The sequence below is a fragment of the Carcharhinus amblyrhynchos genome, chromosome 5, assembly GCF_965287045.1.
Source record: "Carcharhinus amblyrhynchos chromosome 5, sCarAmb.v2.hapA, whole genome shotgun sequence".
Classification (NCBI taxonomy): domain Eukaryota; kingdom Metazoa; phylum Chordata; class Chondrichthyes; order Carcharhiniformes; family Carcharhinidae; genus Carcharhinus; species Carcharhinus amblyrhynchos.
Genome location: NC_137328.1, coordinates 102,844,280 through 102,856,472, shown reverse-complemented (window position 1 = coordinate 102,856,472; position 12,193 = coordinate 102,844,280). Strand labels below are relative to the sequence as shown.

The following is a 12,193-nucleotide window of genomic DNA, read 5'->3' as shown; positions in this document are numbered from 1 at the left end:
CCAGGATGCTGCCTAGATTAGAGGTTATGAGCTATAAGGAGAGGCTGGACAAACTAGGGTTGTTTATTCTAAAGCAGCAGAGGCTGAGGGAAGACCTGAGAGTCTATAAAATTTATAAGAGGCATAAATAGGGTTGACAGTCAGAATCTTTTTCCCAGAGTTGAAATGACTAATACTAGGGGGCATACACTTCAGGTGAGAGGGGAAAGCTCAAAGGAGGTGTGAGGGGCAAGTTTTTACACAGAGGGCGTAGGTAACTGGAACGTGCTGCCAGGGCGGTGGTGGAGGCAGATACGATAGGGGTGTTTAAGGGGCTTTTAGATAAGCGCATGAATATGCAAGGAATAGAGGGATATGAACCAAGGACAGGCAGAGGGGATGAATTTAATTTGGTGTCATTTTTGACACCAACATTGTGGGCCAAAGGGCCTGTTCCTGTGCTGTACTGTTCTATGTTCTAATACCATCAGACAATTGAGCCACAGGGTTTGGGCAACATTTGTCTTCTGTGCTGAGATTACCAATGCTGCTACAATTGTAAACACATGGGAGTGGAGAAGTGAGGCATACTTTAATGTTGTTGCCATTTTGTGATTTATGGATTCTTGAGCGGTAGAATAACACTGGGGCGGGGAGGGGGAGGTCTTGAAGAAACCCCGATCTGATTTTAAAAATGTTTTCTTTATTGTAAAATTGATGTTTCCGTTTTTAGCCTAACCTCCACGACACGTTCCAGCTCAGCAACGCTGGGAGTGAGCAGAATGCCAAACTCTGAGCCAACTGTGAGTATATATCCAACTTGTCAAAATGGAAGAAACTGAAGCCTGTGTCTGCAGCTAAGACTGGTTTCAGTTTGTTGTACCAGTTGTTTCTAGCGTGCCCCAATGCTGACTCATTGATTCTTGTCCCACGGAAACACTATCTCATTGACTTGTCTGTGCAAGGTGCCTGTGGCAGGAGTGGGGGAATATGGGTTTATAACTTATTATTAGATAAAGAAAAATATATTGCCCACTTGGATATTTGGTGGGGGTGGTTTTAATCAGTGGAAGGTTTTGGTGAAAAAATATTTTATAAAATGGTCTTGACGTTATGAAAGAAACCATTTTCTTTATCTGAATTCTAATTACTGTCCAACTGAAAGCTGTTATAATAACTTAATGGTGAGATTTTTAAAATCGACTTTTCAAAAATCATCTGCCTTTACTTGTTTTTGGAAAGGGATTTTCCAGCTTTTAATCCATTTTTAGAAAGTTGGTCCTTTTCATGTCAAATGCACATCACTGAACATGAACAATTGCCTGGATGGGTGCAGCTCCAACAACACTCAAGTAGCTTGACACCGTCCAGGACAAAGCAGCCCGTTTGATTGGCATCACATCAACCCCTCCACCACTGATGTTCAGTGGCAGCAGTGCGTATTATCTACAAGATGCACTGCAGCAATTCACCAAAGATCCTTAGACAGCACCTTCCAAACACATGACCACTTCCATCTAGAAGGACAAGGGGAGCAGATACATGGGAACACCACCACCACCTGCAAGTTCCCCTCTAAGCCACTCACCATCCTGACTTGGAAATGTATCACTGTTCCTTCACAGTCGCTGGGTCAAACTCCTGGAATTCCCTGCCTAATGGCATTGTGGGTCAACCCACAGAACGTGGACTGCAGCAATTCAAGAAGGCAGCTCACCACCACCTTCTCAAGGGCAACAAGGGATGGGCAGTAAACAGCCAATCACTGACACCCATGTCCCATGAATAAAAGAAAGGTTCATGTCTGAGTGATATTGTGGATCTTGGGTGTGTCTTTTGGCTGACTTTACAACCTGGTGTTCCCTCCCTCCATCTGCAGTAAGGGATATATTTCCAAAGAAACATTTGAACAAGGGTTTGTGGCCAAAATCTAGCCTTCCTGTTTCAGAAGTGTGTTTAAAAATTGTTAATGTTATTTTAATAGAATTTGTGTGTTTACTCACTGTGAAATGTTTGTATTGAGGGTTTGGTGGGTGGAATATGTTTAATTCAATATGTATGCATTGCATGTTAGTGCAAAATTCCAGCCTATGCAGCCATTCAAATAGGCTGAACTGGTATGAGTTTGCAATAGCCTGTTAGTTTGTAGCTGTGCTCTCATATCGTGGCTAAGTATTCCCGAAGCCCTTGTATATTTAATCCTACATTTTGTGTACTTGAGATCCAGTCCACCCACAGTCTTGTTTGCAATGTTCTTGATGTTGAAATTTTAAAAATCCCAGCGTTGCAGCCGTTTGAAAGTAAGCTTGAATGAAGTGTTGGGTAAACTTTTTCAGTGCGCTGTGTGGTAATGATCATTATGGCCTTCTCTTTGGCTGTGGTTTCAGGCTGGTGGTTACACTGCTCTGATTTTCAGCAACCTACACAAAGTTGACCGTCACTGAACATCCTTATGCAAAGGCAAAGTACTGTGGATGCTGGGGGATCCCCGAAACAAAAACAGGAAAATGCTGGAAACTCTCAGCGGGTCAGACAGTATCTGTGGAGCAAGAATAGAGCTAACTTTTCAAGTCTGAATGACTCTTCGTCAGAGCTATAAAGGCCATCCAGATGAGAAACATTGGCTCCGTTTTCACACCACAGAAGCTGCCAGATCTGCTGAGATTTTACTAAATATCCTTAGTTGCCCTTGAGCAAGTCTTAGATTCATAGAATCCCTACAGTGCAGAAGGAGGCTATTCAGCCCATCAAGCCTGTACTGACAACAATCCCACCCAGGCCCTAACCCCTTAACCCCACATACTTACTCTGCCCCTTGACAATTAGCATGATCAGTAAACCTAACTGTCACATCTTTGGAGTGTGGGAGGAAACTGGAGCACCCAGAGAAAACCTTCTGACACAGAGAACGTGCAAAATCCACACAGTCAGTGAGCCAAGGCCAGAATTGAACCCAGGTCCGTGGTATTGAGACAGCAGTGCTAACCACTGTGCCACTGTGTTGCCCATCCCGTCTTCTTGAGCCTCTTCAGCCTGCGAGGTGAAGACGACCCGACAGTGAGCTTGCCGATTATTGCAAGGAATCAGTCGTGCTATGCTGTGGTATGGGAGGATGTGGAGTTCTATGTGGTCATCCCAAAGCAACAAGTCATTCTTTCACCCCTTCCCATCTTAAAATGTGAACATTAAGAATAAGCGATGTCTTGGTTGGGAGCTCAATGACGCAGTGCGTTGTTCTTATAGCTGCTTACACATTTTTGTCAGTTTTCACTGTAGCTGAATACTAGATAGAGGCTTACGTTTGTACAACGTGTGTGGAATTGTGACTTGCAAAGGAGGATAAATCAAAATATTGAAGGAAGACCATCAAATATCACGCAAAATGATGATTTGGATTATTAATGTAGGGTTGTCCTTTTACAGTCCTATATGCACACGTGCTTTGCAAAGTGATAAAGCTGGCAGCATTGTTAATCTTCTAGTATCAGTGGGATGTGTCAGAATGATAGCATTCTGCCCAAGATCCTGTTGGATATAACAGCAATATTATAACCTAATGTCTCATTATCTTACAGGAAGCTCGTTGCTGTTTCTGCTTCACATCAGATGAAGACAGTAAGTTCCAATCCTCCATTACTTGAGTTTGGAAATAAACTGGGGGTGGAATTGAATGTGTGCCGGGGGAGGAAAACAGGCAGAATCACATCAGCCATCTGAATATCTCACAGATTGTGCTTGGGAGGGGAAAAAAAGAAGCAGCGCCAGCTGCTTTGTCCTCCCTCCATCTCCAATTTCACTCCCACTGTCTTGAGTCTGTGGCTAACAAACCAATCCTTAGTAGTTTGTACTTTGCTATATAAATAGCAAGAAAATATTTCCTACAAAACACAACCTTATCTTGAGGATGCACGCAAGTCATTCTTTCTTTGCAGGGACAGTTATAGTTGCGATGAAGACAGATTGCCAAGTTTTAATGAGTAGTGGAAAATTATGCATAATCTGTAGAGATTTGTTTACATCCAACTAAAATGTGCAAGATTATATCAGGATACTGATCATGGGCTTCAGATTTTAAGGATGCATTTTCAGTAGCGTTCGTAGGGTATCCTTGGGCTCTCCATCCTCATTTCATTTAAGCATGTATTGCTGCTTCACAGAACAACTTCTAGATCCACAACTTATGCTGCTGAAATGTTACACTGAGTTAGCAAGAAGTCTGCTGCTTCTCTGGTCCTTTGCTCTAGTTTGCTATTACACTTTCATCATGTCTGCTGCTCTCTAAACATTGTGTCACAGGAGCAAGGAGGAAATGTTATTTAAGATCAACTTAATGTGGGTGAAGTGGTGGCACAGTGGTTAGCACTGCAGCCTCACAGTGCCAGGCAACCGGGTTCAATTCTGGCCTCGGGTGACTGTCTGTGTGGAGTTTGCACTTTCTCCTCGTGTCTGCATGGGTTTCCTCCAGATGCTCTGGTTTCCTCCCACAGTCTAAAGATGTGCAGGTTTGACGGATTGGCCATGCTAAATTGACTCTAGCATCAGGGGGATTAGGAGGGTAGATATGTGTGTTTACAGGAATAGGGCCTGGGTGGGATTGTTGTCAGTGCGTGCTCAATGGGCTGAATGGCCGCCTTCTGCACTATAGATTCTATGCTTCTATGAAATTTTTAAGCTGGGGAAAATTTTATAGTCACCCCATTGAGAATGCTATGGTGGAAAAGTATTCTAGCCCATTTTCTGTTGTTAGGGACACCACTGTGAAATATGCCAGATGTGAAGTTTTGATGTGCCGCATCAGGCTTCTCTACATAACAGGCAATAAATGTTCAAATTGAAGCCTCTCTTTTTTGCTTTTGATTATAGTCTTTTTCCCCCTGAAGGAAACCTGGTTGTAATTCAGCACCAGTTTTCATTTGACACCACAAGCCACAAACTGCACTCTGTTTAGTTGTTGATATCCTTTGAAAACCTGCAGTTTATCACTTCTGTGTTTTCTCAACTGAATTGAAGTTTATTTTACATTGAGCAAGATATGGCAGAAATAAGCACAGAATGTATAAAACCTCAGGGATCTGTTTGATGTGACTTCTTTCCAAGTATTTGTCAACAAGAAAACAATTGAATGTATCCTCTTTAAACTTCTTTTTTTCTCCTTCTGCAAAATTGGTGACACAGGGCCATTTACTAACTTGCCCTCGTGGGAAATTGAGCCACTCCAGGACTTTGCCACTGATATTTTCAAAATAATCGAGAGGTAGCGTGGGATAATAGCCTGGTGATTAATCTTTTTTTTAAATTTCATTTCTCTCTCTACCTCCTCTACCCCAACATGGGGAAGTGACTAACTATTTGGCACATTTCCCACAACTAATCTAGTAGGTGGAAAAACTGCAGCCAGACATCTTATTATGCGTCACATTGGAGTTGCAATGTTACCCCATAATATACAGTTATTAGTTAGACAGGAGCTAGCATCAATCAACATACCCTGTTTAAAATGAGAAGATCAAACTGAAAAAATGTTTAAAATACCTTGTGGTTGTCACTGAAAACTATTTGTTTTCTATTCATGCAAGATTGTACGGTATTCTTTAATGACTCCCTGTGGACTGACTGGGACCTGTTGCCAGAAAGTCCATTTGGGAATCGAGTGTAACATTTGAATTTAAATCTGTGGGTTTCTATTTTGGTGGCTTTAATGGCATCAAAACTTAACACAGGTACTGTGTACTCTAGCAAGTCATGATGTGGATGTGCTGGCGTTGGACTGGGGTAAACACAGTAAAAAGTCTGACAACACCAGGTTTTAGTCCAACCGATTTATTTGCATTCTAATCAGTGATCTGTAAACTGTCTGTGCTTTATATGCTCTGTCTGAGGCCAGAACTCTCCATTCACCTGATGAAGAGGGAATCCCCTCAAGCTAGTGAGTTTACTATCAAATAAATCGGTTGGACTAAAACCTGGTGTTGTCAGACTTTTTACTGTGTTTACTCTAGCAAGAACAGGCGTATGTCCTGATCCTGAGTACAGTAGATAGCTAAATATTCAACATTTTTGGATCTTGCAAGAGTCTTTTGTTTTTGCAAGACGAGTTCAACCGTTTCTGCCACATCTGCACTAGATTGGAGTTGAGGTCATAGAGGTTTACAGCATGGAAACAGGCCCCATTGGCCCAACTTGTCCATGTTGCCCTTTTTTTTAAAACCACTAAGCAAGTCCCAATTGCCACGTTTGGCCCATATCCCTTTATACTCATCTTACCCATGTAACTGTCGAAATGCTTTTTTGAAAGATAAAATTGTACCTGCCTCTACTACTACCACAAAGACTGATGAGTGTCTGGCAGTTTGTTCCAGACACTCACCACCCTCTGTGTGGAAAAAATTGCCCCTCTGGACCCTTTTGTATGTCTCCCCTCTCATCTTAAACCTGTGCCCTTTAGTTTTAGACTCCCCTACCTTTGGGAAAAGATGGGGGCGGCACGCTGGCACAGTGGTTAGCACTGCTGCTTCACAGCTCCAGGGACCTGGGTTCGATTCCTGGCTTGGGTCACTATCTGTGTGGAGTTTGCGCATTCTCCCTGTGCCTGTGTGGGTTTCCTCCGGGTGCTCAGGTTTCCTCCCACAGTCTAAAGATGTGCGGGTTAAGTTGTTTGGCCATGCTAAAATTGCCTCTTAGTGTCCTGAGACAAGTAGGTTAGAGGGATTAACGGGTAAATGTGTAGGGATAAGGGGCTAGGGCCTGGATGGGATTGTGTTGGTGCAGACTTGATGGCCAAATGGCCTCTTTTTGCACTGTAGGGTTTCTATTCTGTGTTGACTATCGAGCTGGTCTATGCCCCTCATTATTTTATAGACCTCTAAGGTCCAGTGTTGTGCAGGAAATGTCAGCCTGCAAGGCTGATCTGTACTAGGCAACACCACAAGCTTTTCCGAGTTGGGTCGGGTGGGGTCAAGGTTCGCTTGAGTGCGGGGGGAGGGCTTGGAGGAATCTGCCTGATTTGAGGTACTCTACCTGTGCTACACATCTATGTCCTTTTATTATGTGAGCAATCTGGCATGGTACCAAGTTCCCCTGAGCTGGATTGAATATTTAATATATGTATGGGTGGGGCTCTGATTGTTGTACTTGGTAAATCTGCTAACTGTCAACCTGTTTACCTCCTTGCAGCAGGTAACAGTAAAGTGGATGGAGCTGAGAAAGGAGTCCAGAAGGTGATCCACAATGAAAGCAATGGTGTTGTGTACAGTTACTCCTTCTTCCACTTTGTCTTCTTCCTTGGCTCCCTATATGTGATGATGATATTAACAAACTGGTTTCAGTAAGTACATTTCTGGCAATTTCTGCTTTAATAAACTAGTACAAAAATGAAGGGGAAGACTTGTATTCATATAGCACCTTTCATGACCAGGGGATATGGGGTACCTCAGTGGCACAGTGCTGCCTCACAGTGCCAGAGACCTGGGTTTAATTCCAGCCTTGGGTGACTGCGTGGGATTCACACATTCTCCCTGTGTCTGCATGGGTTTCCTCCCATGCTCCCAAGATGCGCAGGTTAGGTGAATTGGCCATGCTAAATTGTCCCTTAGGGTCAAGATATGTGTAGGTTGGGAGGATTAGCCATGGTAGATGCACGGGGTTATGGGAACCGTGGGGTGGAGTGGGCTTGAGTTAGGGTTAGGAGAGTCAGTGCAGACTCAATGGGCTGAATGGTCTACTCCTGGAGTGTAGGGGCTCTATGGATGTTTTGATGTGCTTTACAGGCAATGAAATACTTCTGAAGTGTAGCTGCTGTTTTAATATAGGAAGCAGAATGATGATATAAGCAGGCCATATTGGATTTCCTGTGGGGTTTGTCTCTAAAGAAACTTGTCTCCCTTTAGCCAGCCGATGCACATATATACATCTATCAATCACTAAATTGCTCCAATTTATGGAACTAGAAAAGAAATAGATGAGCATCAGAAATACTTTGTCCAACTGTATTATGAATCTAAATATATCGGAGTCTGGGAGCATTCAGTTTATTCTTGCTACAGTTTTTTTTAGCCAGCCAGGAAAAGGGACCCTGAGGTTCCTGCATGCATTTTCTCACATATGGGCTTGGGCTTTGGTGAAGGAACACGGATCATGTACAGCCGAAGTCATAGCCTGTTCATCAAGTTAGAATGCCAGGAAGTGGGACATTGGGAGTATTGTGTGCAGTTCTGGTCGCCACACCACCAAAAGGACGTGAAAGCTTTGGAGAGAATGCAAAGAAGGTTTACCAAGATATTGCCTGGTCTCAAGGGTGTTGGCTATGAGGAGAGGTTGGATAATCTAGGATTGTTTTCACTGAGAGACAGGCTGAGGGGAAGACCTGGTAGAGTTCTACAAAATCATGAGGGGCATCAACAGGGTGGATAGTCAGAGGCTTTTTCCAAGGGTGGAAATGTCAATTACAAGGGGGCACAGGTTCAAGGTGAGAGGGAGAAAGTTTAAGAAAGATGTATGGGGCAGTTTTTCACGCAGAGAGTGGTGGGTGCCTGGAACGCACTGCCAGAGGAGGTAGTGGGAGCAGGCACATTAGCAACATTTAAGAGGCATCTGGATGGGTACATGAATAGGGAGGGAATAGAGGGATATAGACTGAGTAAGGGCAGAATGTTTTTAAGTTTAGGGAGGGCATCATGATTGGTATGGATTTGGAGGGCCAAAGGACCCATTCCTGTGCTGTACTTTGTTCTTTGCAGAAAAGTGTATCTTCTGGATAGTCATTTGTCTATGATGTTGGAGATGTTAATCTGTGCACTAGGCAGTGAAATGTTGATAGACCATGAATTGAGGAGAGGAAGTGGAAATTGGAATGAAAAGTTTAGCGTAACATGATTGCTACAGAATTACACAGCACAGTGGGAGCCATTCAGTGCACTGTATCTGTGCTGACTCTGATCTTCCAATTAGTTACACTTCCTTGCTCTTTCCATAAAACCTGCAGATTTTTTTCGTATCCAATTAAAAATGAGGAAAAATAATAATTTAATGGGGAAGAAGGAAACAGCCACAATATTGGCAACAGTTAGACATTTGATGAAAATCTGAGATGATATATGTGTATCTTCTTTTGCTTACTTTATTGGCCCTGAAGTATTGCTGGGGACACTGTAAAAGTTTACTCCCAGCAGGAGGGCCATTTTTTCCCATCATGCCTGTGCCACACAGGATTCAAATTTAGAGCAGGTGGCACAGTGGTTAGCACTGCTACCTCACAGCACCAGGGACCTGTGTTCGACCTTGTGTCACTGCCTGTGTGGAATCTGCATGTTCTCCCCATGTCTACATGGTTTCCTCTGGGTGCTCGGTTTCCTCCCACAGTCTGAAAGGCGTGCTGGTTAGGTACATTGGCCATGCTAAATTCTCCCTCAGTGTGCCTGAACAGGCACCAAAGTGTGGCAAGTAGGGGATTTTCACAGTAACTTCATTGCAGAGTTAATGTAAGCTTACTTGTGACATTAATAAATAAACTAAAACATAGCGAGAGTGAAGTCATAGAATCCCTAAAGTGCAGAAGGAGGCCATTCAGCCCATTGACTCTGTACCGACCACAATCTCACCCAGGCCCTATCCCCAAAACCCCACTTATCCAACCCAACAATCCCTCTAATCTATGCATCCCAAGACAGTAAGAGGCAGTTTAGCATGGCCAGTGGACCTAACCCGCACATCTTTGGACTGTGGGAGCAAACCGGAGCACCCAGAGGAAACCCACAGGGAGAACATGCAAACTCCACACAGGTAGCCGGGAATCGAACCTAGGTCCCTGAAGCTGTGAGGCAGCAGTGCTAACCACTGTGCCACCGTGCGGTCCAGTGCGTTGGTTGTAATCTTCCAAAATTCCAGAAGACTCCCAGTAGATGTGAAAATCACAAATATAATACCATTAAATAGGAAAGAGAGGAGAGAGGCCAGTTATCCTTTTGTCTGTCACAGGGAAAATGCAAGAATCCATTTTAAAGGAAGTTATAGCAGGATATTAGAAAATCATAATACAATCAAACAGAATTGACATGGTTTTACGTAAGAGAAACTGACAGACTTATTAGAGTTTTTTTGAGGGTGTAATAAATAGGTTGGGAACAAGTTGATGTGGAGATTCGTGGGGTAAATCTGTGGAGTTATGGGGTTAGGGCATGGGTATGATACTCTGGAGTCAGTGTAGACTCAGATGAGCCAAATATCCTCCTTCTGCACTGTAGGGATGCTGAGATGGAGTATTGGATTTCTAAAAGGCAGTCGATAAAGTGCTTACTGCACAGGATATGATCTGATGGTTTTGGGGCTGATTATATTTGCATTGATGGAGGGTTGTCGAATCAGAAATGGAGAATGGGGATACATGAGTTCTTTGTGTAATTAGCGAAGTGTACAGGGCTCTGTGTTTGGGCCTCAACTATTTACTAACTATATAATTGACTTAAGTTGATGCGAGTCATAGCTGACATGCCAAATTTCCCTAGTCTCCTGAGAAAGTAAGAGGCAGTGGTGAACAATCGCTGTATGGAGGGACCAGGACGGGTTGTTGGTGATCTGGACACCTAAAAACTTGAGACTCGACTAGTTCTACATAGTCCTCATTGACGTAGACAGGGCATGTCTTCCACTAGGCTTCCTGAAGTCGATTCTTTGATGTTGAGGGAGAGATTATTGTTGTTGCACCAGTTCACCAGCTTCTCTCTCTGTTTCCTCCACTCTGTCTCGTCGCTACAATGGTGTCGTCAGCAACTTGAAAATTGAGTTAGAGGGGAATTTGGCCACGCAGGTGTATAAGGAGTATAGTAGGGAGCTGAGGACACAGCTTTGCAGAGCACTGGTGTTGAGGATGATCGTGGAGGAGGTGTTGTTGTCCATCCATGCGGTCTGTGGGTTAGGAAGTCTAGGATCCAGTTGCAGAGAGAGGAGTCAAACCCCAGGCCACGAAGTTTGGAGATGAGTCTCTGGAATAATGGGTGAGCTGTAGGGTCCAATGCAGGTTAAATGAGTTTAGTTAAAATAATTGTGGGCAGGACAGTGGTTACCACTGCTGTTTGGCAATGCCAGGACCTGGGTTCAATTGAGGCCTCAGGTGACTGTCTGTGTGAAGTTTGCATGTTCTCCCCATGTCTGTGTGGGTTTCCTGCCATTTCTAACCTGTGTAGGTTATGTTGATTGATCATGTTAAATTGCCCCTTAGGATCAGGGGGACAAGCAGGGTAAATATGTGGGGTTACGGGAATAGGGCCTGGGTGGCACAGTTGTTAGTGCAGGCTCAATGGGCCAAATGGTCTCCTTCTGCAATGTAATGGTTGTATGATTCTGTGAATTAATAAACAGCAGGTGAATGGCCTAATGAAATGCCAATTGAATTTAAATAATATGCATGGATTCATTACTCTTAAATTCCAGTGGTATTTATTGTTTGAAAGGCATAAAATGTTTTGCAATTTTTACCAGATTGCTTCTGTCTGTTAGGCAATAAATAGCAACTTTATTTTCTCTCTTAACCTTCCTCAGTGACATTTCTTGTTTAAAATTAAATGTTTCTCTGTTCACAGGTATGACGATGTTAATCTAGAAAATTTGTTTGTACCTCGGAATGTATCCACTCTCTGGATCAAGATGGCTTCCTGTTGGCTATGTATCTTGCTGTTTTTATGGACCCTTATTGCTCCCATGTGTTGTCCAAACCGTGAATTTTCGGTGTAATTATTGTGGCCTCCCCAGACCTCCAGTTTCCCACATTCCTCATCCATCTTGTCACATTAAATACCTGCCCTGTTGTCTATTGCAACAGTTTTTACCCTGACTGTGGACTTTTTTTTATATATATGGTTACATGCTCCGTCAACAAGTCTTTTGTATGTTTTATGACCTTTCTATGAAGTTTCTATCGAGATAATAATTTCAGGCTGGGGTTAGATACTCTCGCCAGATACTTGTGTTTGATTGGGAAACGCAATACTATTTGTTTTGTTCAGTTTGTTCAAGTAGCAAGGTCAGGGGGTGGAGGGGAGGCGGCAGGGCAGGATTTGAGGGGAGGGAGATAAGGGTGGTGGGGGGGAGTCTGGAGGTTCACGGGGATGATGTTGAATTGTTGGTTTACATTGACCTTGCATTAGGAAAATCAGCAATTTGAATTTAACGATATAATTCGTATATACAGCCCAGTACCATTTTGTATGTAGATTGAAATATT

General features: G+C 43.4%; 1 protein-coding gene across 1 annotated transcript in view; it reads left to right on the top strand.

Moving 5' to 3' along the window:
* The window catches only part of serinc5 (serine incorporator 5), an 86,194-nt gene extending 74,391 nt beyond the window's left edge, over positions 1 to 11,803 (top strand). The window contains exons 9-12 of the mRNA XM_080189351.1: positions 713 to 782; positions 3,555 to 3,594; positions 7,153 to 7,303; positions 11,553 to 11,803. Of these exons, the coding sequence (XP_080045477.1) occupies positions 713 to 782; positions 3,555 to 3,594; positions 7,153 to 7,303; positions 11,553 to 11,703 (412 nt within the window). The 3' untranslated portion in view covers positions 11,704 to 11,803. The remainder of the gene's footprint in view (positions 1 to 712; positions 783 to 3,554; positions 3,595 to 7,152; positions 7,304 to 11,552) is intronic.
* Positions 11,804 to 12,193: the final 390 nt, after the last annotated feature.